The sequence below is a fragment of the Monosiga brevicollis genome, genomic scaffold (genome assembly GCF_000002865.3).
Source record: "Monosiga brevicollis MX1 MONBRscaffold_5 genomic scaffold, whole genome shotgun sequence".
NCBI lineage: Eukaryota > Choanoflagellata > Craspedida > Salpingoecidae > Monosiga > Monosiga brevicollis.
In genome coordinates, this window is record NW_001865042.1 from 1137481 (window position 1) to 1165383 (window position 27903).

General features: G+C 54.8%; 7 protein-coding genes across 7 annotated transcripts; 2 read left to right on the forward strand and 5 right to left on the reverse strand.

Moving 5' to 3' along the window:
* Positions 1-551: 551 nt before the first annotated feature.
* On the reverse strand, positions 552-2671 carry MONBRDRAFT_18313 (uncharacterized protein). The gene is made up of 8 exons (XM_001744312.1): positions 2639-2671; positions 2244-2447; positions 2091-2145; positions 1819-1959; positions 1622-1738; positions 1373-1499; positions 850-1286; positions 552-754 (listed from the first exon to the last, which is right to left on the reverse strand). Exons 2-8 carry the CDS (start codon positions 2312-2314, stop codon positions 701-703), a joined length of 1002 nt encoding a protein of 333 aa, XP_001744364.1. The 5' UTR covers positions 2315-2447; positions 2639-2671; the 3' UTR covers positions 552-700.
* Positions 2672-3081: 410 nt separating this feature from the next.
* On the forward strand, positions 3082-4628 carry MONBRDRAFT_36404 (uncharacterized protein; the record flags this gene model as incomplete). Its single annotated transcript, XM_001744123.1, has 4 exons — positions 3082-3206; positions 3306-3350; positions 3648-3718; positions 3826-4628. Coding segments are annotated over exons 1-4 (978 nt in total), but the record flags the coding sequence as incomplete, so codon positions are not given.
* A 1586-nt stretch (positions 4629-6214) lies between these two features.
* Positions 6215-7653, reverse strand: MONBRDRAFT_6817 (uncharacterized protein; the record flags this gene model as incomplete). Its single annotated transcript, XM_001744313.1, has 4 exons — positions 6215-6396; positions 6495-6704; positions 6914-7007; positions 7183-7653. The coding sequence occupies 4 exons, from the start codon at positions 7651-7653 to the stop codon at positions 6215-6217; spliced, it is 957 nt and encodes a 318-aa protein (XP_001744365.1).
* Positions 7654-8144: 491 nt separating this feature from the next.
* On the reverse strand, positions 8145-10200 carry MONBRDRAFT_36405 (uncharacterized protein; the record flags this gene model as incomplete). Its single annotated transcript, XM_001744314.1, has 2 exons — positions 8145-9995; positions 10096-10200. 2 exons carry the CDS (start codon positions 10198-10200, stop codon positions 9066-9068), a joined length of 1035 nt encoding a protein of 344 aa, XP_001744366.1. The 3' UTR covers positions 8145-9065.
* A 1427-nt stretch (positions 10201-11627) lies between these two features.
* MONBRDRAFT_23979 (uncharacterized protein) lies at positions 11628-15799 on the forward strand (the record flags this gene model as incomplete). Its single annotated transcript, XM_001744124.1, has 21 exons — positions 11628-11774; positions 11951-11980; positions 12074-12154; positions 12251-12317; positions 12427-12779; positions 12902-13003; positions 13115-13257; positions 13406-13440; positions 13518-13612; positions 13702-13764; positions 13846-13895; positions 14018-14051; positions 14151-14234; positions 14359-14441; positions 14528-14576; positions 14695-14757; positions 14870-14923; positions 15007-15111; positions 15243-15314; positions 15386-15451; positions 15560-15799. The coding sequence occupies 21 exons, from the start codon at positions 11628-11630 to the stop codon at positions 15797-15799; spliced, it is 2016 nt and encodes a 671-aa protein (XP_001744176.1).
* Positions 15800-16380: 581 nt separating this feature from the next.
* On the reverse strand, positions 16381-22090 carry MONBRDRAFT_6820 (uncharacterized protein; the record flags this gene model as incomplete). The annotated part of the gene is made up of 4 exons (XM_001744315.1): positions 16381-16647; positions 16714-16793; positions 16966-20137; positions 20237-22090. The coding sequence occupies 4 exons, from the start codon at positions 22088-22090 to the stop codon at positions 16381-16383; spliced, it is 5373 nt and encodes a 1790-aa protein (XP_001744367.1).
* A 1639-nt stretch (positions 22091-23729) lies between these two features.
* MONBRDRAFT_23981 (uncharacterized protein) lies at positions 23730-27844 on the reverse strand (the record flags this gene model as incomplete). Its single annotated transcript, XM_001744316.1, has 19 exons — positions 23730-23807; positions 23958-24059; positions 24186-24407; positions 24481-24549; positions 24664-24726; positions 24851-25039; positions 25099-25170; positions 25262-25349; positions 25462-25644; positions 25788-25871; positions 25946-26059; positions 26170-26237; positions 26352-26435; positions 26527-26631; positions 26723-26816; positions 26944-27122; positions 27230-27424; positions 27510-27602; positions 27680-27844. 19 exons carry the CDS (start codon positions 27842-27844, stop codon positions 23730-23732), a joined length of 2247 nt encoding a protein of 748 aa, XP_001744368.1.
* Positions 27845-27903: the final 59 nt, after the last annotated feature.

Sequence of the window (27903 nt, forward strand, 5' to 3'; positions counted from 1 at the left end):
ATTTTCCATTGACAGGACCGTAAATGTGAGCTGGGCAAGTGGCGAGGTCCTTGAGGTGCGCTGCGCTGGTCCACCTTTCGAGTTTCAACTGTGCATGGCGGACACGCTGTTCGGTGGAGTGCTTTTGGGTGCCTATCTCACTGAACCTGCCCATTTTTGTCTCGGCCTATGTGATCTTCTTTCTGCGTTGTAGATTCAATTCTTGACGCGAGTGCGCTTATTGCTGGCGGCAGAGCTGACATCGCATTACACGTTCACACCACGACTGCTGGCTTCTAGCGAAGCCGAGGTCAAGAGCATGGGCGAGTAGGCGGCTTCCTTCTCAAGTTGTGGATTACGGTGTTGCCAGGAGTTTTTGGGTCATGTGGCTGTCTTGTGTTGTGTTTTGGTGTGCGCACTGTTATGGCTGCTTTTGTTGTATCAGGAGTGCTGGCGCGCGGCAAAGAGCCGGCAAGTCATATGTCTGCCTGTCAATCAAAAGCGAGTCAAGTGACAAAGACAAATTTCCAAATGTGTGCATAAGAATGAGCCTGGCCCAGTCCATGGTACCACGGGATTTGATGCTCAACTTATTGAGAGCTGGCTCACAAAACAAAAGAGCCAATTATCATGTCAAAAAACGGTCCCTGGTGATTGTCATTGGCCAACTAGTTAGCTGACGACCGGGCTGGTCATGTCGGTGTGGCGACGAAACTTTTGACTAAGCTTTGCTGTCGGCACTGGACGGCACCTTTTCTAGGTCGCGCTTCATCTCCTGCACGGGCGACCAACACAGTTGCGCATCAGCCGACATTGATTGCCAGAGCTTACGGATGGTCGAGAGTGCAGTGTGGCGGGGTTGTAGCTTACCGCGCGCTTGACCAGCACGTAGCCAAGTGAACCGCCGAGGACGAAAACGTTGCCAAGCCACCATGTGGCCGTGCGGCTCTCGTCGTTGAGCTGCAGGGCCAAAATGGTTTGAGCGCACGCTTTGCTGGTGCCGCTAATGTTGTGGGTCAACGGGCTTGTGACATTAATCTGCAGCATGCTGACCAGCCCAATGGCGATGCCAAGCAGGCCAGCCACGGTCATCAGGAACCAGTAGTTGCCAGAGTACACATCCTCCGAGGCGGCAATGTCAGGAATTTCGCCCATGAAGGTGATGACGGGCAGGAAGAGAAAGATGGCGTTCATGTTGTTATAGGCTGTCAGCTTCCACATGTCGTTGTCGACAAAAGGCATCACCTTCTTGATGTAAATGGCGTTCAAGGCAACACACAGCGAGGCCAGCACACCGTACATGATGCCTGTACGTAATGGACAAGCACGGACATGAATGAGCTTGATAGGGCGGCAACATGAGGCAGCGCTTCTTTCAAGCGTCGGGGCCTACCAGCCATGGTCAGGTCGGCTTGCTCCTGTTCCTTGTTGACGCCGACGAAAAAGCCAGCAACAATGACACCGCACATCAGAAGGGCGGGCATGGAGGTGCGCTGCTGGAGCATGAAGAAGGAGAGAAGCTAGAATGCGGGGCAGGAACAGGATGGGTACGCAATCAAGGAGAACGAGTCAGTGAGGCACTTGCGCTTGCACGCCTGCGCAGTGTGCGTGAGGCATGAGTGTCATGTCTGCAAGGACGTACCACGTTGAAGATGGTGGTCAAGGAGCGGCCGACGTTATAAAACGCCACGCCCACAAATTTAAGGGCCAGGTTGTTGAAAGCAATCATGCCCACAAAGACCAGGCTGAGGGGCAAGACCTAGGCGCATCAAGACATGGTAAGAGTTTGTCATGGCTCCTAGCTGCGCTCACGCCTGGCAGAGAGGTGCAGGAGCCCACCTTCATGGCAACGTGCGTGTCAAAGGCGAAGCGGGGAAACATCTCCAGAGCGGGATGGTAGGAGCGAAGCTCGCCCAAAATGAAACAAGTCACCACGGCGACGACGCACTGAAACCAGGTCACAAACATGGGCGCGTCCAACTATCAAGACGGTCCCGCGGGCCGGAGATCATGGCAAGTCGCAAAAGCAGATGCAGGCCAAAGTAAGGCGTTGAAGGCCAGCATGTTTGGGGCATAAAGGTTCCGGCTCGATGGCAGACGCACAAACGCACCGAGACTTCACTCAGGAGATACTTGTTGAGGAATACCATTGAGATTGAGACGACCCTAGGGTATTGCCATCATTGGCAGCGCAGGCAGCATCGTTGAGGCGCATCACACCACCGAGTCTCAGTCCGGTGCCACGAGCCCGCCATTTGGCCTACCAGTAAAGGGCAACGACGAAAGCAATCTTGATCGAGCGCTCTAGGAGCGTCGCATCTTGGCCGGGGGACATGGCTGCTGTTTCACAAAGCAGCAGTGCCAACGCCCAGGGGCAAGCTCACAGGAAGGGGCGCGCCAGCCGGGATCGAGGCTGAAACGAGGAATGGAATGTGCCCCCTCTTGCTGACGCTGCAACACCATACACGCTGTCGCAACCCACGATTGCAGGATACGTTCTTCGATGAGTTTGCCCGCACAAGTTGATCAAGAGCTCTCTTCTTTGCACCCCTTCCACCTCTGCAGCGCTGCCGGTGCCATATCGTTGCGGGATCAGCCAGTGCGTCGACGCCGTCACACACACACACACACACACACACACACACACACAGAGACTCACCAACTTGTCGAACTCGTCGAAATTCAAAATTCCTCTGACAAATTGGAATTGCCGTAAAACGTCAGATGAAAACTGGGTCTCCCGGAAGATTAGAAGACTAGTGCAGACTGAGCGCGTTGTCGTTTTCCTCCACCACGTGGCACTCTGAGGAGAAGAGAGAGAGAGAAGAGAGAGAGAGAGAGAGAGAGAGAGAGAGAGAGAGAGAGAGAGAGAGAGAGAGAGAGAGAGAGAGAGAGAGAGAGAGAGAGACACCTTTTTTTTTTTTTTTCCCACATTGATGTTTGAACCTGTGGCAGTGGCTTCCTCTCCTGAGCTATTTTGATCAGGGCGTGCGGTCTTGGAAGGCAGGAGGGGTGGGCAGTTTTTTTCTTTGAATCGTTTCCCTGTCTCTCGGGTCGGAGAGGCTGGGGTCCGGTACGTCACTCCATGTGGCGGTAGATACTGCTTTTGTCGCCGCCGGCAGCGCCGAGCCCGGCCGGATTCCAAGTCGTTTTATCAAAGCCTGCCATGCAGCGGCTCGTGCAGCTGCCGCGCTTGGCCGTGCGCTTCCAGAGATCCGTCTTTCACGGTATGTCGTTTCCCTTTTCACTAGTCGCCATCCCAGCTCCTCACTCTGATTCATACTCACTCGACCACGTGGCCTGTGGTGGCTTCTTCCCTCCCTCAGCTCGTCATCTCGGTGCAGTCGCAAGGGCGTCCGCCTTCAGTACTGGTGAGTGAGTTTGAGGTTGCTGTTTTTCTGTTCTTTTTTCCCCTTTGTCTTTTGCACCTTTGCCACGCAACAGCCATCATGACGAACATCCATTTCGTCCATGTTGGATGCCCTATGGGCGTGTGGCCAGAGCAATGATCGACTGTGGCAGCGCTTGACGTTGATATATACCATGCCAAGCGCAATCTTTTGATCGACACTTTGTTATATTCAAACTATACGGCTTGCCGTGGCTTGTCTGTTTGATCGGTCAATTCTCACGTCATGCTATTGGACGAACCTGTGGTTCTCCTGTAGGCCCCACTTCTTACGATGCACCGCGTGCGTCGTTGAGCGCTCCGCCAGCGGCGCAAGCCGCCAAGCTTCCGGTTCGTTTCAGACCACTCGCATCTGAAATCCTTGTTCGTGTGAATGCCATTCTCCTCGACAGATCAAATGCTGACTGCCTGTCCCGTTCTTCTTTGCCCTCATGCAGGCTGAACAGTTTACCACCTTGGTGGGCAAGGAGAATGCTGCGGCTGTGGCGCTCCTCGAGAAACACACCCTTCCAGCTCGACTCGTGCAGCGCCTGGTCACCTCAGCCTCATCGCGTCAGGAAACGTCCATCATCGCCCGCATCTTTACACTGGCTTGTCAGCGAAACATGATTTTGCCACGCCTGAGCTACAACGAGATGCTTCGTGCCGCGATTTTGGGCCAAGACTTGTCGCTGAGCCGTGCCATTCACGCTGAAATGCGCCGCCGACTCGTGCCACCCTCTACCAACAACGTGTATGCTTGGATCGATGCTGTTTTGGCAACCACTGCGTCTTTGGATCACCCTGAAACAATGACAGTTCTCCAAGAGCTGGCACACTGGCCTACGGCCTTGTCCTCGCGTCGAGTTTACGCATCATTGCTGAATCACGCCCACACACCGGAGCAGATTGCGGCCTTGGTCCAGGACATGGAGAATAACAACGTGCTTTCCTCCACTTTGCTGAGCACGGCACAACAGCGGGCCCTGCTGTTGACAGAACAGATGCCAGAGCCACCTTTTAAGCTCTTCCTAGCTCTTCATCGCGCCCAGAAACGGTGTCGACTGCGACCAGACGCTGCCAGTAGTATGGACATTATCAAAGTTACTGCCCGTCACCCTCAACTCCTTGGTACCCTGGGCTACTTGTACCGGGACTTTCGCCGAAGTCAAGCGATGGTCTCAAACCCGGATGATCTGAGCCAGCTTATCGCGACCGTGGCGGCCACCGTCAGCCCGGCTCGCCGTGACACGATGGACAAGTAAGTTTATTCATTCTGACACTTCGCGGTCGACTTGACTCGAACATTTTAAACATTTTTCTTAAACATTTGTCTCACCTTTTCTGTTGCTGCTTTCAGAATTCACATTCACAGCGGCCTGCAGACCTTGACTATGCTTTTGCTGGATGCCCAAAAGACCGGCATGACGTTGACTGAGCTCGAGCCTTCGGCTCGCACCCTGCTCGATGCGTCGCTTCACCTTTCCAATTTTGCCGCGGCCACCGCCGCCCTACGCCTATTGCAACCCGTGCTTCAGAGCGAGGTATGTTTACCGTGCGTCTTGACTTATATGGCTGTCAAATTTCTACTTGTTCTCACAAGTCATGATTGATACCACATAGGCTTGGGATGAAGCGTGTGCCTCAACTCTGAGTGCGCTTGGAACACGGCGGCCCCGATTGCGAACCTGCTTGCCTTTCTTGGAGCTCGTGGCCGAGACAAGCAAGGAAGTTCAATCACATGCGTTGAATGTTACACAGCAATTGTGTTCGCGCATCACGGACATGCACATGTTGCCCAAGGCTGCCGCCAAGCTGAGTCGCTTTTCACAGCTTCACCTCAGCGAGGTCGTGCTCATGCGCCGCTTGACTGCCGCCCTGGCACAAGAACTGTCCCAACACGGACGTATTAGCTGCCTCCCGGTTCTGGCCTGCTCTACACCAGCTGGGCCAGACACCCCTTGGGTCCAAGCCACCCGCGAATTTGCTCTGGCGATTCGTGGGGTCGCTGACGTTGCAATGGTCGTGCAAAAGCCGATTGGGTTTCAAATCTCTGGGGACGCCCTTACGTTTCAGAGTCTTGAAGATGTCGTAACCCACATCGAATCTCAAGCTCTTACCACGGGCACGAGTCGCCGAGCTCCGCAGCGCGGATACTTTAACCACTCCGACGACGTAGTGTCGAGTGCTGTTTGAAACGCCTTGGCGGTATGATACATCTGGACAACTTTCATTTATCTATTGCCTGTGCCGACCATTCCCGTTGAGATTCGGCTAGAGCTCGAGCCAAAACGGCGTCCTCGTCTACATCTCCGTCTGAGGCGCGCAGCGCCGCAGCAATCATGGTCGCCTCTGTCTCGTCGAGTTCTGGATCGTGTGATGCCGTCGCATGGCCGTCGGCGCTGGACAATCGTAGAGCTTGCTGAAGCATGGCCTGCCAGATGGCAACATGCACGTCAGCATTGCTGTCGAGGATTGACTAGATGCTTGGACATCCTGTTTGACGTCCGATGTCATCTATTGAGGGCTGTGCCCAACCTACCTGTTCTGTTTGGGAGATGCTGGAAGCCGTCAGGGCGTCTTGCACTTGGGTGGCTTCTGTCTCATCCTGTGCGCATCCCATGCACCGTGAGTGTCATAAATGATTTTTAGCTACATTGAAGACTGCTGCTTGTCCTAGTCGAGCTAGTCAATATCCTCTGGTTTCAGCGCAGACCGTTTCAAGGATGCGTTTGGACCAGTGTTGTCCACAACTTGAGCAGTCGTGATGCTCAAGCAGAGTGGAGCTGAGCTCCTTTTTCTTTCTTACCAATCGATCTCTTCAAACCAACAATCTCTACCTTCCTGTCAGCATATGCTGCCTGCGTTTTGGGTTGTACTCACCAGCGTGCGCAGTCCGGGCAGGCCCAAGCCGATGCCAAAGCTGGGATGCTGCGGGTCATTGATGGCATTGTAGTGAACTTGACCATGGTAGCTTAAGCGAATGGGTGCCTCGCTGTGGCTGCTGCCTTGAAAAATGTTGATGGGATCTGTGGCCGACAAAAAAGGGGCGGGGGGAAATAGAAGCGGGTGCTTGGGATGAGCATTAGGCTTGAATGGGCGGTGGTGACGCAACGAGCCGACGTACGCGTATCATAGGAGTACACTTCGATGCGGCGATTGTAGATCTCAGACATGGCTTGGATTTCAACGTGATTACCATGTGTGGTTGGTCGAGCCTTGTGCTCGAGGTAGGCATCGAAATCTGTGGTCACGAATGCCTGAAAGTGGTCGCGATTGCGCCGCTGATGATTCCAGATGCAGGAAACACGCAACAGTCCGGTGAATGAAGAGGTCTCTCGAGGCAAGCCAAACGCAATGGCAGGTCCGGGTCAGCGAGGAGCGCGAGTCAGACACAGACCATGTGGTCAACGCAGGATGCCCGCACAGTATCGTGCATCTCTGGATCGCCATAAACATGATAGGCTGCACAGCATGTCAGCAAGTGGGTGATTAGCAAGGCAAGAGCGGTAGTGTCGAGCCCTGAGCCAGTTTGTGGAAACGCACCCACAGCGCGAAACAAGCAGGCTCCATCGCCCACCATGGGCACTATTTCCCAGCCATATTCTGCGCGGAGCGCCGAAGCAAACGCAACATCCGTCTGCCAAGAGACACGGGCGTAGCATCAGAGCATCACACCACCGCAGTCAAGGGCGCGGCGCGGCGCGGATGTGGTGGTGGTTGCCCAGCCAAGCCAAGCCATCCACACGCGTTCTTAGATGTACGGACAACAAGGCTGGCCTATCGGGAGCAGTCCGCGGCACGAAATGACTGACCTGAATTCGCCGTCCCGTTTCAGATGCGGCAGCGACTGCGGCATGGGTGGTCGAGGCAGCGCGGCCAACCAGGCCCTCATGGGGGTCATGAGACAAACGAGCACGTTGAGTTGCAGGGGGGCAGTCTTGCGGTCGACGGCGAGATAGATTGGCTGCCACAGCGTTGTTGGCTGACAGCTCCTGGGTTTGCAAGTCGTATTCAAAGCTGGGCCTGGGAGCTGCTCCCATGCGGCCTCGAGACCGCAGCTGTGTGTCGTTCTCTTTGTGGTCGTAGTCGCCGGAAAGATGTTGCCCTTCCCAGGCGCGACGTTGGAGCGATTGGTGGCGCTGCGCCTGCACTCGAGCTGTGTCGAGCTCTTGTCGCTGTCGCTGTCGTACAACAGTTGCGGTCCGAGCGCCAGGCTCATCGTCCTCTTCATCACTGTCACAAGAAAGCCAGCGCCGATTCGTTCTTCGCGGAGGAGGGCTCATCTTGACTGTGCCACGAGAACCAGAGAGGGAGAGAGAGGGAGAGAGAGGGAGAGAGAGAGAGAGAGAGAGAGAGAGAGAGAGAGAGAGAGAGAGAGAGAGAGAGAGAGAGAGAGAGAGAGAGAGAGAGAGAGAGAGAGAGAGAGAGAGAGAGAGAGAGAGAGACGTCGTCCCTGTCGTCGTGTCGTCTGTGCTGAAGCACACGTCAGTCAAAAGAGCAATAAAGTTTTGAAAGAGCTCTGTGTGTGTGTGTGTGTGTGTGTGTGTGTGTGTGTGTGTGTGTTTAGGATGACCAAACGCAAGAGACATCATCCAATAAAAATGTCATGAGTTGTTGTTGTTGTTGTTGGAAAGTTATGATGGCGATTACAGCGTGTCAGCTTAAACTTGGGTCATGGTTGGTGCGTTGTGAGTTGACGAGCTCGTTAGTCGTTGCCTGAGGAGGGCAAGTTGGAGGCTTTCGACGCGATTGCGGTAGACAGAATGTACAAATTGAGAAACATGTAGATTCGATTCAAGGCGTCAAAACAAGAAGAACTGCTGCTTCTGATCTTAGCCAAGCCAAACTTGGCACGGCAGACTTGACGAGACCTTCAGCCGCTGCACCGCCAATAAACAAGGTGGCGACCGGTAGCCAGAGCTCGAGGATCAACAAAGATTGTGTGACAAGAGATACTGGGAGTCGGAACATTTTTCATGCACACACATACATGCAAAGGGAAGGACACAGGGAACGATGCAGGTGCGCACTCTGGCCTTACAGGGACGAGACAGCAATCAGGGAGGCCAGGTCATACAAAGGACGGGCCACGCAAAGGCGTTCAAAAGGGGAAAGAAGGAGCCAACGGCAGTTTTTCAAAAACGAACAAACAAAAAATACAGCCCAGCCGGGAACAAAACTCTGGGAGCTTGACTAGCCGCATCGGCCAAAGACAACAGCGCCAAGGCCAAAAAGGACAGGGAAAGATAACCGAGACGGAAACTAGAGGGAAAACCAGGGTGAATGGACAAACTGCGGCTCAGCGGCCAGATCGAAGCAAAAGCGATGGTCGGCAATGACCGCGACATAAAATGATCTGGTGCTGAGCAGATTGGATAGACAAAACAAGACAAAGGACATACAGCCTAGACATGAAAGGTGATAAAGAGTGAACACTCACACCCTCGGAGCTCCTCCACTCTGCATGTGCCAAAGGTAGAGAGGGACAAGACAACAAAGAAGGATCCAGGGCACCAACACAAAGGGCCAAAAGGGAGAAATGATGTCTGGCAGCTCGAACCACACGCGTTTTCTCAACCACAAACTCAAGAAAGTTCCGTTGCGGGCAAAAAGGCCTGCCACGGTGTGCCAGGATAGCCCATGGCTACTTCCGGGACGGAAGACCAGGCCAAACTGGTCCGTGGGCGGAGGCAGTTTACACGAAACGCTCATTGTCTGGCTCGATGGTAAAGTCCATCCAAGCTTCGTGGATGGAGCATGTGGTAGCGGCGCTGCAAATGGAGGGTTCCTTGCCAGAGTCCGAGTCTTCCGCAGGAGCCTTGTTGTCGGAGAAGAGCTCGCCGTTGATAGAGCGTTGCTGGTTGTAATGGTGCTGCATTTCCGAGACAAAGGTCATGTAGGCTTCATGACTGTAGGGGTATGAGCCACCAAAATCAGTGGGAAGCTGGCTGGCGTCAAAGTGTAGCTTGAGATCGTCGTAGCCATGGGTGAGGACGCGCATGCGGCTTTGCATTTTGGTGCTCATAAACATCTTGATGACGGGGGCGACCATGCGCATGAACATGGGAGGATGCACGACGTAAAGGCCGGCAAAGCGGACCGGTAGTTTGTCGCGAAAGGCAGCAAACATTTCGCGGGGCACGCGAGAATCCATGTTGCGCATAGATATGCCGCTCATGTCGTTGACAAAGGCAACGCCCTTGGCTTGAGCCTCGGGAAAGCGCACCAAGAGGGACTCGATGGCCACGTGGGCTGCCAAAACAGCATATCGCGGGGACCAACGACCCGGGTCGGTTCGGCATTGGCGAACGGTAAGAACGTAGTGGCCGTCCTGATCGCGGTTGCCACAGGCTTCAACGACGCCGCGCTCAACGAGCGCGCGGTATTCCGAATCGTTGTCCACCGTGGTGCGATTGACGCCAAACTCGTCGCGCCACTTGATATAGTTTGTCACGAGGACGTACGCGCGTTCCACATTGTACTTGCGAGCGCGAAGACACGCCATCTGCCAAAAGGGGCCTGCACGCTCAAAGGTCGAGTTGCCACGGCCACGCACGACCAGGCGATCAAACAATTCCATCTCCTGAGCAGATCCAATCTCAATCGAGGTATCTGCATCGTCCACCTAAGAGAGGCGAGGGATGGCAGCGAGTGCGAGTGCGAGTGAGGGCGACGGCTTCCCCACTCGAGGCGGCACGCAATGGTATTGGAGGGGGTTATCCTACATCCAAATCATAATCGCCGAGTTTGCGCATGCTCTTCATGAGCTGACCCGTAGTGCGGGGTCGGTCAGCTTTGCCCATGGGGCGATCAAGTTCACACGCGCTCATGGTGGCGGTCAACGAGTGACTTTGGCAAAAACAAATGGACGCGGGAAAAGCTGGGGAACGAGTGGCAGCCTCGGCTGCCAGACTCGCACCGGCAAAAAGACAAGCGTCACGCGTCTGGTCGGCGCCGCTATCTCACGCGAGATACGCAAAGACGTGCCAAAATGCGGCAAAGGAAGGCAAGGCAAGAAAAAGCGAACACGAGACGTGCCCAACTAAATCACCTAAGCTTCCAGACAGAACAACGGCACAGCGATGAGTCAAGCCGGCCCTGACGCGACGAGGCACAACCAATCACGCAAAAGCCAAACGAGGAAAAGGAAGAGGAGAGGTCGTCGGTCGCGCGATGGAGATCACGAGTCCAACAAAAATATTCCACCCACGCGACGAGTGGGCCGACGCCTGCACAGCCAAACAGACACACCTTTGCTATCATTGACTCCAGACCCAACGATGAAGCAAGTCCAAGTCCAAAAGTCGAGCAAAGACGGTCTGCGGAGCGCACGGGCAGCAGCGCGTTTGAATGACCTTTACATGTAAAACAGACGAAAAAATTGAAACAGAGAGAGTGTGAGAGAGAGAGAACAAAAGAGAGAGAGAGAGAGAGAGAGACTGTGTGTGAGAGTGAGCGCATGCCACTAACGCAATCTCCCCCTTCCCACACACACACACACTCACACACACTCACACACACTCACACACACTCACACACACTCCCTTTTGGTGAATCTTTTGTGTGTTGTGTGTTGAGTGTGTGTGTGGATGCGCACCAAAAAAACGACGACGTTGTGGGAGTCGGGTGAGAGGGATGGGATGAATCGGGTGCTGCAATAAGGGAAAATACAAGCTAAAACCAGAGGTTGAGCTGGCAACTGAGCCCCCAGACACAGTCACGCGATCTGTTTGCTGACAAAGGTGGTCTTGCATACAAAAAAGCACTTGGGCTGTTTGTGCCGTTCAACAAACGGCAGTCGCGGTGAAGGAGAATGTGCGGGCAGAGAGAAAGTTCGATGTCAAGCGGGAAAAATGGGTGTGGCTGAGTCTGAGCCTGGCGACACCTCTCCGGTCCTCGCGCATGCGCTCGTAATCGCCCCGTGATCATCACTGCCCGCCGGCATCCCGAGTGGCGGACATCTTTGCCTCCATCAAAACACCTGTTCAAAACTATAGTTGTAAAATTTCGCGCGAAGTTTCGAATCCTCTGTTGACTTGACTTGACTTCCAGGTCGGATTTTTTTTTTCCCAGTTCTCCTTCTTTGGTCTGCTTGACACCATTCGCCGGGACGCCTTGCTCTCAGCCGGCCAATGACGGCGGGGATCCGATTCTTTCTCTCGAGCCGAGTCTCCTCTGAATTAAACACCAGAACCGCAGCGCAGCGCCGAGCTTTTCCAGGAGCGCTGCCTTGCAGCATCAACATTTCACCGGCAGCATGGCGTCTGGTCGCACCATCGCCAACATTGATCTCAAGGAAGATCTGGAGGCGGCCCTTGCTCTGATTGCCCAACTCCGATCCGAGAAAGACGAACTCTTCGTCCAAAATCAAGACCTGAATCTGCGCAGGCGCGAAGCTGAGGAGGTATGGCCAGCCACCCTCAGGAAGGACACACAACATCTCAGACGGGCCAGAGTAGGGACGGGCGGGAGGTGCGCGGGGTTGGGCAATGAGCGCGAACCCCCTGCTTGTGGGTTGCGAGGCCGCGCGGTCCCCTGCATCGGCTCACTCATCATCGTCAAAACCATTCATGGCCATAGGAAGCCCAACGGTTGCGTGCCCAACTCCAGGTTTGTTGTGTGCTGCCGCTCTCGCATCAGTCTTATGGAAAAGTTTGGTGCCACAGCCCTCTTTGTCCTCTCACTCCCCGGGCTGCCTTGTAGGGGGATGCTGGCGTTCGACTTGAAGAGGTTCGGCGTCAACTCAACCTCGCCGACGCCGAGCTCTTCCAGAAACAACAACAGGTATCTTTCGATTCCACCCCTCCCTCCAAGATAAGACACGCGCGATGCCGCCGAGGCGGCACCCTTACTCCAAAGGGATTGGGCGCTGGATCATAGTTTCAAAATCTCGTTGGGACAACTGCTGACATGGAGACCCTACGTGCAGCATACGTGGAGTTGCAGCGTAAGCACTGCACTTTCCCGCATCTCCACCCACTCGTGCCCGCCCATACTCTTCCGGTGGCGCACCCGGCCCCTGAATGATCTCACACCTTTACCTGGTCGACACGCAGAGGAGTTGGAACAACGCGCTATTGCCCACGAACGCGAGCTGCAACGCATTGAAGCCGCACACATTGAGGAGCTTCGCACTTTTGAAGACCGCGTCCTTGAGCGCGAGGTGGGCGCTCTTGTCCCGCTACCCAATCACGTTAAAGTTCGCGCTAGACTAACCACCCAAGCTTGCTCGTCTAATCCCGGTCTTTGTTTGCCCAACCAGCGAGAACTAGATGCCGAGCGTCGTCAAAAAGTCGAGCGGCAGCTTGGGGCTGCCTCTCAGCATTCAGCCCAAAAGCTACTGGAGTTGCAAGGCCTCTTGGAAGACGAGCGCACTCACCGCCAAGAGCTTCAGACGCAGCTCCACACGGTGTGCTATTCCGACCTCTCGGGCATGCTCCAGCCCTGCTGACCTAGCCCAGCTGCCTGCGTGGCTCTGTTGATTCAGTGCCTGCGCATGTAGATCTCATTGATATTGCCTCACATCCCTAGGAAAGGCAACGTGTTGCTCGCTTGACCGTGGAAGCAGGCGCACAACGCCAGCAAATGGACAGCGAGGACGCCACGTTTCAGCACCAGTTGGATAGTCTCAAGGTAAGTTGTCATGATGTCCGTCTGGCAATTGATTCAAGGTCATTTTGATACACTTTACCTACTCGTTTGAACCTCGGCTTCTTGATCATGCATGACCCGGCTTGTTTTCAGGCGGCCTTGAAGCTGGCTGAAGACGAACAGGCGCGATTGCGTGATCAAGTGCTTGCTGCAGACGAGGCAGCAGCAGCGCAGACGGTTCAACATGGGGAGCAGTTACGCGTCCTTCGTCGCGACCTCGGCAATGCTCGCAGCAGGTGGGCGCCTGCATTGCAGCACGAGTCGCCCCGCGCGCATGTAAAAACAAGCAAGCAAACCAACAAATAAAGTTTCAACTTGGTCTGCACGTCCAAGCTAGTTTCACTGGCATTACCTCTCATAAGATTGCCTCATGCCATTTCACAGCATTCGCAAGCTGGAGCGCGAACGCGGTGACTTGGGTATGTGCCCTTGTATGACCTCTTCAAACCGGGCGACCCAGCAGCGCTCACGTCCTTGCTCCATGCAACCTTGACAGAACTAGCCCACCAAGAACGCTTGCGACGGCTCGAGGCCGCATTGAAGGACTCTGAGGCCTACGCGACAGAGCTGGAGAGAAGCTTGCAAAACAAAGTGAGACAGGCCTTCTCAGACGTTCCCGGTGAGCTGCCTCTTCATGCCCATCCGGAAATGCTGACACATGCTTTTGAATTACGGCCTAGACGACGGAAGCCAAGCAAGAGTTATACGAGCTCCAGCATTCCTTGTTCGTGCAAATGCAGACGGTACGATTGCCCGCGGTCCGTCCTCGTACCGGCTTGCTAGCCTTTCGCCGACATCATTGCTGACCGTCTGGTATGCAATAGCTTCAAGCCGAAAAAGCTCGCCTGGAGGACCAATGTAGCACTTTGTCTCGGTGCGAGGTCCTTGTCCTTTTGTCTGTCGGCATAAACGGGCAAACTGAGCCGCCATGTGTTTCTTACTTCCTCACGCCTTGTCCTGCTGCCCCGCGCCAAATGCGCGCTCTTCGATGGATAGTGCGGCAACTGAGCAGCGTGATGCCAGCGCAGAGGTGCGCCAGCCTCTCGACAAGCCGGCCAATTAACCACATTCTTTCATCACAAACTTAGATCGCAAGTCCTCATGTGCAGCACGGGCATTCGCTTCTTAGGCAGCCCAGGCGCACCAAACGGCTTTGAGCAAGGCAAAGGATGCCCAGCAGGCGGCCCAACGACGTGTGACCGCGCTCGAGCAGGTTGTTCCTCATTGGATGTGGCCGGCGTGCAGAGAGTTTCCTCGGCGTGTCAAGAACCACCGTACTCTACTATGATCTAATTTTACTTGTTGACCCAATGCCTGCCTTCTCTTCTATTCGTTAGGAAAAGGTCCTTCTTGAAAAACGTGCCGCAAAGGCTGAGCACGCCGAGCAGGAGCTGACGCATGCTCGCGAAGCAGTGGCTAGGTTTGCACTCTTTTCCTGCTGTCAAGGGGTTTGGTGTTTTGAAATCCGTTGATCAAAATGCATGGGTTTGTTTTGACTCTGAGTAGTTTGGACTCCCGCTTCGAGCGATTGCGCGAGCAGCATCAGCAACTTCAGGTATGCGAGACAAGGCGCTTGTCAGAGTAGACCGTTGATCAGCAGCAAATCACCACTTGCAAAATAACTTGCTCTGTGGCCTTATCATTTGATGCCGGACTCTTTGTCATTCTGCTAGCGTGACCACGGAGTTTTGCAAACACATTTTGAAGCCACTAAGCGTCAGCTGGCGGAGCTACAGGTGAGCAGCTTCTACTCCCGGCAAGGTTTGGCTGTGTCGGGTCACATCTTTCAAGGATTCATCTGACCTTTACTTGTGCCTTTTGCTGACGTTATCAAAGTCGAATCTACAGGATGCACGCAAACAGCATGTTGATGAATTGGCAGGGGCTGAGTCTCGCTACGAGGTTTGTCCTTGGCGAACCTTGCCATGCCCCCACCAAAGACTGTCCACTGGCAGTGACTTTTGCCCTATCCGCCATGTTGATAGGCAGCCCAAGCACAGCATCAGCATCGTGAAAGCGAGCTGCAAGCCGCCATTGCTGAGCTTGAAGTCCGCTTCAACAAGCTCAGTGAAACTGCAACCGCATCAAAGGTGCGTGCAGTGTGACCGCAGGCTATCTTGATATGATTGTCGTTTGTCTCTCTGTGTATTTCGCTACCTCACCTCCATGCTTTCCGTCTTGCGTGATGTGTTGATTTTTTTCTCGCACTCTGCTGATGCAGTTCAAAGCCTCGAGCCGGCGGCGTGACTTGGAGAATCAGCTGGCCAGCTTGCAGCAGCAGCTCGAAGAATTGGTACGTTGCACATGTCTGGCCTTGTCATTCACTGCTTGATTGTACTGATGGTAATTGCACGCATCTTGTAGCAAATGGCAAAGGAAAACGTGGTCCAGGAGGCCGCAGAATGGCAGGCAAAGCATGACGCTCTTCAGGTTTGAGATGGCTACCTGTTTCGCCGTGACACGGAAAGGTTGTTGCCCAGACAAAGACTCAAGGAAAGCTCTCCCGTATCATGTTTCGGCCTTGCCCTCTACACATAGGCACGTGTTGGGAAGTTTGGCGTGGCTCTTGAAGAGGAGCGTCGCCGCAAGGGGGCCGAGCTTCTACGAGGCCCCCATGGCATTCCCGTGCGCCATATGCGCGCTGTTCAAGAACACCATGCCTATGATCAGGAGCTTGCTGTTCCTCTGACCGATATTTATCAACGCATCTCAACCTTTGACGAGCACCAAGGCGCTGTCCCTCCTCGCGTCAACCTCGTCACACAGCCACGCCGATGAAGAATCGACCAAGCTCGTTTGTCAACGACTATGCCATTGCTTCTTTCTTGAGATGGCTTCTCCCTTTCTTCTTGGCGCCTGGCGAAGGGCAATGACGTCAGGCGTCCAATTGGTCTCGCATGCTACAACTTGGTTCTTGCGGACCCAAAACATCCCCTTTGTTCTTCTTGAGTTCTGTTAGCTGTTTCCTCGTTTGCATGTAAATGCTGTGCCTCCTCCCCTCCCCCCTTTCTGTTGGCCAACCCGGTCCAATCGACGAGCTGAGCTCTTCACCCTCTTGTCGATTCATCACCCAGTCGTGGGGTCTAAGACAATCCACTTGGCCCCCCTTTGGTATTCTGATATGCGTTTGAGATCCAGCTTTAAAATGGGCTTGAACGGTGGTCGTTCATGTGCTAGAAAGCAGCAGCTTCGAGCTGCTCTGGTCTATGTCTGGGCCCAGAGCGCACCGAGTGCTGGCGGCGAGTCCCTCTGGCCATCCGCCTGTCAGTTGCCGGCCTCAATCTATGCGGCGCCAGCAAGAGATACGTGATGCAAACGAAGTACGGTTGGGTTGAGGAAACCAAATGTTGTAGCTCCCTTTATGATATGCCGGCGACATACGTGATGAGGGCCGTGAACATGACAGACAAAAGTCCAAGGAGAAGCGCGATCAGCACTGCCGGCCATGCTGAGCTTTCACGGCGCTGTTCCGCATTGTCTGCAAAACTGCCCGCAGCAGTGGAAACCATCTTCGTCGTTACGGGCTGCGTGCACTCAAATGACCCGTGCCGAGAGGCATGGCAATCTGCACTTTGTGGGCAGGTTCCGATTGGACAAAGACACGCAATCTGCCACTCGTCTATAAACTGCGGGGCCGATTAGAGTCAATGACGATGCCCCACAGAACCTTCAACACTGCACTCAAGACATACCAATTCGAACGCAAACAGTTGACTGCAATGTACATCCAAGCCGGTGATGTTATGATTTGGTGCAGTTCGAACCAACAATGCTGCAAACAAAAAGATGAAAGAAGACGAGCGGAAGAGAAGTTGCGAAATCAGGCCGTCATATTGTACCAATGATGTGTAGCAGCCAGTCATGGCAACACGGTCCACGACAAGTAGGGAAGGATACGACGGGCGATGTACACCTATACTCAATGTGACGCTGCGCAGACAAACCTGCGTCGACCTCAGACGCGGTACAACTTAAGTTATTTAGGACCACGTCACGGTCGGGCAGCAGCAGGATGCTGGCAACGATGACAACCAACTGCTGAACAAAGCTTTGGCGTTCATGGTCGCACGCCCTCGCCGTTCCGGATGGGAGGCGTAGTGTCAGGTTGAGCATGTTGATGGTAGGGCGGGAGCACATGCATGCGGCGGCCAGCAGTTCGGGCATCTGCGTCCGATTCTGGGGAAGACCAGCCGCTACGGCTTGCGTACGCGGCGGCGTCAAGCCTGAGACACTCACATTGTGCTCAGTAAACGGTGTTGGCAGCTGTTGCAAGGCCAACAGAATACGCCGACTGCGCCACAACAGCTGACCGTCGACTGCCCACCAGAGCTCATCACCCCATACACCGAAAAACACGTGGTGCCAAAATTGGCCCGTCGGATCAGCGAAAGTCCAGTTGGCTACGATGACCCGACATGTCTCCAGACTGTTGCCAACGGCGTCCCCAAACCTCCAGCACAGGTCGCAACTCGATGCATTGGCACACGCCAAGACGAGCGTCTGGCCAGCTAAAGTTTGCGATTTCCACTTTGTGCTGGCGGACAAGTGAATTTCCAAAACAGGTGCCTCTGTCCACTGCAACCAAATGCTCAAGGCACCAAACCCGAATGAGGTAGCATACGACTCCATTTGGGGCACCGCACCATCGTCAGACATGGCCATTGGCAACCCTTCCGGAACGCATGGGTCAAGGTTTTCAATCAAAGGCGCAGCCACACTCGCCACGGAGGGTGTGCTATTCGTGCTAGCCTGTAAGGGTACAGAGAGATGTGGCTCGTACATGTTTACAGTACCAGCACCGCTTTGCAAAGCCAGTAGCTGGCCCCGGTCATCGGCCGGCCAAATGATCGCGACTTCTTCCACAGAGGCAGCAGACATTCGAGTGGCGAGAGGACTTGCGTCGACCAACTCAGTTTGGCTGGCCCAGAGGTCAAAGCTACCGTTCGATAAACGTACGACCCAGAAAAAGGGGTGGGCCAACGGAGCTTGCCATCCTGCAAGGGACAAACGAGTTGCGGAGACTGCCTTCGCTTGGCTGATCTCCGTTGCGCCTTCATTTATGTTTTCTCCTGTGCTGTTTGCCAGCCCTGTGGAAGCGGAACTGTTGGATGTGGTCTTGTTCACACCAACAGCGCCTGGGCAGCTTTGCGTCAGCAACGTAGGCACAAAGGCACGGCCAGCTAAAACCTGCAGCAGCAGGCGTGCATCCTCGATGGTCACACGCCCATCAGCCGTGCTATCCAAGCACCGTAAGCATGCATCAGGACCCATGTTACGTAAATAAGCTGTCGTAGCCGAGGTCCCCTCCAACGCCAGTCGCAAGACTTGGGCCGCATCGCGAATATCAAAGCCACCATCCCCGGTAACATCCAAGGCTGCCCAGGAAGATGATTTTTTTGGGATCTGCCGCGCTTCGTAAGCCTTGGTCCAGTTCGAGTGCGCGGCGTTCCCACATGCCCTTGACGCTGCTGGCATGGGCCGCGGCGTTGACACTTTAGTTGTGAAGCTGCCGTTTGACCACCACACATCAAGTGACAGCAATGTGGTGTCAAAGGCTTCCGCTAAATTGCCATTGTTGATCTGGGCAAGCAAGAAGCTATCCTCATTCCAGAGGCTAGGCTCGTGGCAGATGACAAAGAGCGTGACAACGGCAGGTGTGCCAAATTGGACGTTGAGCGATGTTAAGCAGCCGTCAAAACCGCGCACTTGCTGAACAAAATCAGACTGGCCCACGACTTGCACAGCGACCGCCAGGCCACTGGGTCTGATGACGCTCTGATTCGCCGACCACCAAGTATGTAAGCCAAGCTGACCATCGTCTGTCCAATGCAAGTCCCCAGACTCGCCATCAACCTCAACCGCCAGTGAGAGGCTTGCGTTGATGCTCGGACCCATGACCGAGACAGTACTATTGCAACTAGTGCCTCGCACGTGCAGCGTGCTGAAAACAGGCGGGGCTGCCCTCATCACTGTCAATCCCTGATCGTTGACAGGAACTGCCAGCGTTAGGTTAAAGCGCGCCAGTGTTGCCGGTGTAGCAGGCAAACGTGCGCCATTCTCCAGGACGAGGACCGCTGGCAGGGCAACAGTGGCGTTGGGCAAGCCGCGCACCACTGCGGGGCCATTGGACGACAACGCGACGACTCCTTGCACCACAGAAGTGGAGTCAATAAGGGGTAAAGTTACGCCTTCGTGCAGGGCAAGGAGTGACACTGCCAAGTGCACAGCATCGTTTGACGAATTCTGCAGAGTAAAACAGAGTCGATCATCCGCTGCCGTCTTCCATGGTACAAGGTTTGTGGTACTTGCGTTCAGACCTGCCGTTACCACGTGAGTGTGACTTCGAGAGTCAATCATGGTGCACTCCAAGCACAATGGCTGCCAGTTGGTGCGTGCCACGCTGGTCAAATAGCGGGTTCCAACGGGTCTGCGATCATCAAGCCAAACCAGGCCGCATTGCAGCTCCGTGGCGCGAACAATGGTAACGTCCAGGATCGCTTCAACATCATCAGCCAGTGTCAGTCTTAAACTGTGATTGCCCATCACTTGGGTGTTCTGTGCAATAGTGAGCGACCCGTTGACAAGCGTAAAACCCATGGCTCGCGCATGGACATCAAGGCTGGCCTCAGCGGGGTCTAGCTCGAGACCGGGGATGGGTGTGCTCATGCGCAACTGCAATCTGCTCGCGACATCTGCTGCACCCACCAACACAAACAGATCGGCATCGGCGGGTGCTGTAAGTAGCGATGGCAGGGTGCTAACAGCCACATCAACGGGATCATCGGCCACTGGCAAGAGGACCGTGCGCTCCAGAAGAGGGAAAGCACAGGAAGGCGGCTGCCACTGCGCAACAATGGTTGCGGATCCTTGCAGCGGAGCGCGAAACTCAGGCATGCCACGGTCCGCAGAAAGAGTGCCACGCAGCGTCCGCAGCTTTAGGTGCATTGGGTCTAGGGGCATTGAAGCACCAGCGCGGTCGATGCCCTGAAGAAGCAAGACGTAGTTGCGCCCAGGCTGCAGGGTCGTGACTGCCAAGTTGGACAGCGAGTCCGGCATGCTGTCCCAAGAAGGCCCCAGCGTGGTGTTTGGAACAAGCACAAAAGGTATAGCCAGAACCTGAAACGAGAATTCAGCATGGCAATCAGTTCATGAGTCTGGCATCGACGTAGCGCGGTCAGGTTAGGTTGAGTCAAGACATTTGGTGGTGCCACGTACCTCGAATCGGGCTGGCCAGCGTGCGGTGGCCATCCAGCTCGTGAGGTGGAATACCTCAAGTGTCTGCCACGAGAGCGATGCTGGCAGGCCAATAATGTGACCAGGGCCATGTGGTGCCGGCATTGTCCAGTTGACTGCACGCCACTCATCTGACAAAGCTGTGACGGGCAGCAGCAGCAGCGAGTGGCTGGTGCTGGTGCTTGCATTCGCGTGGGCTGTCATCGTAATGGGCGGACCGATCATCGGAGCACAAGACTGAATGCCATGCTCGGAGAGGAACCAGTCGCTGGTGCCCCCCCAAGCATGCGCATTGCTAGTCAGCGTAATGTTAGGCTGACCAAGCACGCGTGGAACTATATGTTGGCCGATGCGCAGAGCGGCATCCTCAAACTGTACCATGCGGACTGTTCCACCAAGTTTGCAGCTTCCAAACGCAGCCGAGGCAGAACAGATTATCTTCTCCCTTTGGGGGTTTGTGTCAGGTCCCACTAAGGTCAGGGTGGTGAGATGCAGAGGCGCTGAAGCGTTGAGGCAAAGTGCCGGTGGCTGCAAAACCTCGGCGTACATCGAGGCAAAGGCGCTGGAGGAAGGGACAGGCACGGTTGAACTCAGGTTGGACCAATCGCTGGCCACCAGTATGGGTTGCTCGTGTCGGCTGCCATCTGGCCGCGTTCCAGAGATGTGTAGAGCTAGATGGCAAGTATCCTGGCCCGTGTAAGTAAAGGGCAGGGCCAAATCTGGGCTGACCGTTCCGAATACCAGCTGAAGAGTTGAGGCGCAGGCTTCCGTGTCGTGGGCCGTAGTGTTGGCCCCAGGCCCCGCGAAGCAACCACATTTGGGCACTTGCGTAAGGCGTAAACTGGCGTCACGCAAAGCCAAGCGAGACGCCAAATGCAAGGTATAGAGCTGTGGGAGGCCAAGGGCAGTAGCATTGCGGTACAGGCGAGCCTCCAACTCATTGTCTCCCAAGGCATCAAGGGGACGAGGAACGCGGGGCAGCCGTAGGTCCGATGACGATTGACTTGATGTGGGCTCACAGGTAGTCGTAGCATCCAGGTGTGCACGGGCATTTGCATGTTCGCGGCGCTCAAAGACCATGGGGATGCTTGGCCCCAGCGTGTCAGTAGAGCGCCAGGCAGAAGCAGCAAAGCTGGCCAAGCACACGCGGGGTTGTGAGGCTCCCGCCGACAAGGGGCAGTGCAGGATAGCGCAGCTGGCATTGCGATCAGGGGCGGAGAGGCACAGTTTATGGGCCTGGGCCAGCGTGGCCCAGTGCGGACTGTCTTGAACATTGGGGTCACACGGTACGACGGAGAGCTGCAGTACGCCTCGAGGGCTGACCAGGTCGCGAGCAACCTGTGTTACAAGAACACGGAGTTGTGCAGTGCGCCAGAGCAGGTCCCCGACAGCAAGTGTCGAGCCAGGATACCAGCCAGGGAACTCCATGTGAGCATCGCTAAGGTTGGACGCAAATATAAGAGCCTGTCCGGCGCTGTTGACAATGTAGCTCGGGCCCGCAGTCAGGCGAGGGCCGTGACCGAGGCCAATGCTAGGCCGATCGGTACGTGTATCGTTGATAAAGCATTGCCCGCCATAGCAAACGCCAAGTTGAGCAGTGAAGCCCGCGGACGGATCATCGCTGGTTGTGTTGCACGGTGTTGCATCAGTCCGGGTGGCCTGAGCAACACAAGTCTCAAAGAAACAGATGCCCGCCACACAAGGTTCAAAGGCGCAGGGCTGCCCCACCGGCCGACCCACACATGTCTCGATCACTTGAGCTTGAATGGGCAACATGAGGGGCCCTGAGACCACGATCATGGTCAGCAGAGCCCCGATCGATTGGTTGGGAGCCATGTGGCTGGCATGAGTATGGAAATTTACCCAATCATCCCATGCTGCTGCCTGACATCCTCTCTCCACCCGGTCGGGCTCTGTCTGTGCCGCCAAAATGCCAGCATCGAAAAGACCACACACCACCATTCGTGGTTGACACCAATGCTCTTCCTGCCGTGCTTGCCGGCACGCAAAACAAAAACGAACATAAAGATCTGACAATTAGCCGACATTCGAATGTCAGAAAGTTTCACACACACACACACACACACACACACACACACACTGGAGCCATCATAATTTTTCAGGCGGGCGGGAGGACGTGGCGCCGTGGCGTCGTCGTGGGGGTGGTGTCTGTGTATGGGGGCTCGGATCAGTTGCGATTTTGTAGCCGTACAGGATGCGTTTGTGGCCCCGATGGACGGCGCGAGCCTTGCAGTTGCAGGGCGCTTCGCTTCGTCAGACTGCTCGTGAAGTGGCGCGGCGGGAAGACTTGACGCGTTGCTGGTCGCTGGTGGACCAGGCCAGCCAGCAAGCGCACCTGGACGCAGTGCGACGACTACCCCGCATCGACTTTCCAGCTCTGGAGAGCGATCTTGTTAAGGCCCATGACGGCTTCATGGCAGCTGTCTCTCAGATTCCTATCCTGCTCAATACTCAAGGTGCCGTGGTTGCCTGCCTCTAATCGAGCAACATCTCGGCCGCCCAAATGGGCGGCGTATTCATTGTTGGTGTCCTCCGCTCAAAATTTGCAGTTCTTGAGAATAGCGAGGCTCTGGCGCCTCGGCTAGCTCGTTTCCTAGATGACTGGCGTCAGGCCTTTGTATCGGAGCTCGGACTAATACCTCACTACCAGGTTGGTCGACATGCCAAAACCGGCGCCGGCGGGTGGCATGTGTGAGATTGCCCCACATGTGTTATAGCCCATGCTCTCGGTTCAGCTGATGTTTGCACTCGCTTCTTTAGTTCAGTGCGCTCGAGCTCGAGGTGCTTCATGTCACAGTCAGCAATGGGCATGTGGATCACTGGCGTAATCTCTTTGGCATGTCTCGAGAGGAAATCATGTACGTCCTTATCGGCTCGCTGGGTGACCCGCGCACACGTGTTTTACCGTGGCCTCTCACTCTGGAGCGGCGGACAATCCCGATGGTGTGGCAGCTATTATCTGATGGAAGGAGCCATTGGTCCTGAATTTCGCGGTGCTCAAGAACGAGGATTTCGTTCTCCCCACCGCATCGTGCTCCATCTTGGCGCTACGGCCAACGTTCAAGTCCAATTGGTTCCCGTGGACCGCAGCGCCTCGCTGGCCGAAGCACTTGAACAATTGGACGGGCAGCATCCAGTTGTTCAAGGCACGGGACCGCGCTTGCTGACCTGCCTCACGTTTGAAGTCAATGGCCTCAATGGGTTGCCAGCTGATGCTTGGCGTCTACGAAACATCAACAACGCTATTGGTACCATCTAGTTGATCATACCACGTCACCAGCGTCCCACCACCAAGCCAATGTGTCATGCTCTCTTTGATACTGGCTGTTTATGATCATTGGGTCAGGTGAATGCATCGTCGTGACTTGTGAATAACGTTTTTTAAACTTCTTTAATCGACCACAATGAATCCCCGCCCTGCCCACTGACAATTCCGCTCTACGTGGGTGCCGGTCTAATAAGTGATCTTTGCAGCTTTGAAGTCGCTGCGCAGATGAAGAAAGGCTGTCACGACGCTCTGGTCGAGTGTTGCCTACAAATGCAAACCAAGGCGACGTGAGCTGTCCATCGCCGCGGGGGACTGCCAAAAAAAAAAAATTACAAACACCCGGCTCGCTGGCTACTCTCGGCCCACTTTATGGTGGCACGTCAAGATATCGACACCGCAGAACAGGCACCTCACCAGTTTGCCCTCGCTACAAAGCTGTGCGATATTTTCAGGCTTGACAATCAGCAAGTAGCAGAGTTCGCGCAACACTTCGAGCAGCTCGTTGATGTACGGGTCCTTTTTGCATTTGGACATTCGCAAACACATGCAGATCAATGCGCGCAGCGTTCGACCATCATGTACACAATCATGAAAGACCTTAGGGGGTCTTGCTCTGCCATTCATATGCACATGTAGACTTACCGAGAATTGATGTAAGATCTTCTCGTACACAGCCAAGTCGCGGGCAAGCAGCATGCCCCCTGATCGTGCCACAGTTCCCCGATAGGTCAGCCAAGCCGGTTCAAGAGGTAGGGTGTTCAGCCCGCCGACCTTACCCAATATTGTATATTGAAACTGCTTGATGCTTTCGTAAATGACCTTGTGCAACCGCACCCCAAGGACGTGGAGTACATTGGTCAAGTTCTAAAAGCACCGAAGCGCGCCGTGAATGAAAAGCTGGGCATGACTCACAACCACATGCGTGCGCGAGACCTACTTTGCCATTCAGGCTTTGGTGAATACTCTGAATCTGAGCTCGTAAAAAGTTGGCCACATAGGTACATGTCTAAAAAAAAGAAAAAGCATGCACGGATACAAGAGTCAAGAAGCATCGTGTTTCAAGAGCGTTTTCTAGCACGTGTCCCACATTCAGCCATGCCCTGCCTTTGCAAGAGCGGACCTGCGTGCATGGTGCGTTGAGCACTTCGGCATCCTCCACGCGAAATTCAAGTTTGTTGCGCTCCTGAATAAATGAGGCCAGAGCAGTCAGGGTGTACGCGGCCTGATCGTGGAGGTGCAAGATCTCAAGCCCGCGCAAAAACCGACAACACACGGCAGAAAGCAGGCGCCAATCAAACGCAACATACTTTGGTCAGGGATACCTTGACCCACTCGATGATCGCGTCTAGGCACACTTCGACGCCGCTGGCCAGCTGCTGTTCTAAATCCTCCATGACCTCATTCTTGTGCTTGAGACACGCAAGGTATAGCTCAAGGTCATCTCGGATGATGGGTACAAGCGCATCTTGAAAGTGTTTCTGCAGATGAGCAGATCGCTGGGGTCAGACGAGCCGGGCGCGAGCTTCAAAGTGCCCTCGGGCCAATAACTCCGGACCTGAAGCAAGTAGAAAATCTTGTTGACATCTCGAAGCACATCGAAAAACTGGATCTTCGGCTCTGTCTTGGGCTGTTTCGGAGCAGGCGTTGGATGAGTTTCTTAGTGCCAAGCAGGACCATGCGCAAAATGATTGGCCGGCATCTGGCCGCGCGACGATTACCTTTTTGGGAGGCAAGTACTTGGTTGCTACGGAGAGTGCATACTTGATGTGCTCTTGCCCCAACGCGGTGAGAAGCCGCGAGAAAAGCCTGGGATGGTGTGGAAAAGCACAGTACAATGCCAACCGTTGAGACAATTTGAAGTAGAACACAAGCCATAAAGAAGACACACGAGAAAGAAGTGCCAGACCACAGTACTCACTGCAGAGGCCATTGTGGGGCGTCGCGGAGAGGACTGAGGTCCCGGCATCGAATCAGGGCCAGTCGATTCTCGTCCAGCATCTCGGCAGCCAGATCATCGCTGAGCAAGGTCATGGACAGCTCGATATGGCTACTCTCCAAGGATTTGCTCCGCGCATGCTTACGCGGTGTTCGAGGCGAAGTCCTGCCGCGGCCCACGCCCATCCAGCAATCAACATTCCAAAGAATGAGGCACAAAGACTGTACTGCGCAAGCTCTTCCGACTCTCTGCGTTTATCGATTTTTCTCGGCAGAGCTCGCTGTTGCCTATTTGAGCACCGCTCGTACCCGATGACTTTTTCATGACCAATGCCGGCGTAATAGCCTTCCAGGGCGCTGCCATAGCTGGATAGCATGGCATCGAGTTCGCCCCTACACAAGCAAATGTCAGGATAAGCCCTTTTACATCTGTTGTGCAATGTTGTAGGCTCGGATTGTGCACGAACGCGAAATGGTTGTCCAACTCCGCCTGGAAAACCGCGCGCGTGAGCTGCAGTCCAAGTTTGGGGCCACCTGGCACATTCAGCTCCTCGCAAATACTTTGAAGCACGCTTTGTGTCCTATATATAGTCAAGCCCCGGCAGAACAGCAACCCCATTGAGATCAGCCAATGGCATGCTGTCATGTTGAATGCTCGTCCAAATAGGTCGTCGCCTTGCTTTGTGCATACCGTTTGTACATGCGGTGCACGGCAGCCAGACGATCTGGGGCACCTTCTACAGCAGCCAGAACGAAGGGCTAGGCAAGTGGGTGGCAGATATGAGCATAAAGTCCTTGGGCCACGAGTCCAGCAGGAACGCAATCCTGTCCGTGCCACCACGCGTTTGAGGCGCTCAGGCTCTACGGCTCTACCTTTAGATCCTCTTTGCACAATTTCTGGACCAAGGCCACGGTAACGGGTTGGGACTCGAATATTTTCTGCAGGCGAAGCCCCTCCTAGAGGGGTGGCAGGTATGAAGGAGAAAATGAGAAGATGCTGCAGTCTTGTTCTAGGGACGGCATGGGTCGTGGGAAGTACTGGACGCACCTGACGAGCAATGCTGGCGATACCCTCAAAGGGATCGATCTGGATCAGATGTGCTTTCGTGCGGACGACGGCCTTGATGCAAATGTGCATGAGCTTTGGATACAACTGGTAGAGACACAGCGGCGCGCCGAGGGTGCGTGGTGAGAGCACGATGGGACGGGTGGCTGGTGCTCGGCTCATATGTAAAGCTTCCTACCTCGGGCACATGCTGAAGGCACACGGAGGCAAGCTGGTGCATGCCCTCGTCGTCTTCAATGATCAACAACTCTTGAAAGCGGTGCTTAATCAATCTGATCCGGTATCGGTTGATTCGGAGGGCAAATAAATAAATAAAATACAATAAAATAAAGAATGAGCCTCAAAGCCAGCTGCTTCTGCATCGTTCAAAGCAGTGCAATGTTTGGTCCGACGACGCACGATTCCAAGTAGGAGCGCACTCCAGTTAGACGCTTGCTGGTTGGACACAGATAGTTGAGTTGTTGAACAATGCTGGCAGCATGCGCCAGATCATCGTTATCGAGTGAAAACTCGTCCTCCTCTTCTTCGGCGTCATCAACGCCAATCTCATCGGGGTCGGCATTGGCAATGTCATCGCGCTGCCACGCAGAAGCAGGTAAGAGACTCTCCAGATGACAAAGCATGCAGTGCGCACGCACAAATGTTGGTACGCTCCAGTGGCGGGTGAAGGAAGCAGTTGACCTACAGGCTCGAGCTTGGATAGGGGTGCCGACAAAGGCAGGCCATTCTCCAGCTGCATGCGGTATTCGATGAGTCGTGCAGCAGAGAGACAGCGATCGCGTTTGCCTTTGAGATTTTCCAGTTGATCGCCAACATGGACAATTTTCAGAGCAACTCCATTGATGCCGTGGCCCAAATTGTGCAGACTTTCGTGTGCCTCCTACAAAGTCGGCCAAAGCTCTCATAAGTAAGCGTAGGGGCACACTTGAGTAGTACTGCGAAAGGGTACTGCGCGGCGGGCGTACCGAAAGCAGATGCGTGGTGCTTGATAGTGTGTCCAGGTGTCGCTCTTCCTGGCTGCGGCAGCTCACCTCGAGGCGTGTGACTTCTTCCTCAACCTGGACATGGTCGTCAGAGAGATTAGGCAGGCAGCGCCCGCGATGGGTCAGGCACGATTTAGGGCCAGAGTTTATACCTGCTCGTGAACATGCCAGAGCTCAGCAATCGCATTGTCAAAGGCCAGAAGGAGGCGGTCTGCTGGCCTCAGATCCTGGTGCAGAGCATCTTGGCGTGCGCTCAGCGCCACTGTGTCCACAAAGTCCACGACATCAAAATCAGCATCCTGCACCGAACGATGCATGTCCCAGCAGCAACCAGATGAGTGAGCTCAACGTGGCCACTCGCATCGCAGCCACCCCG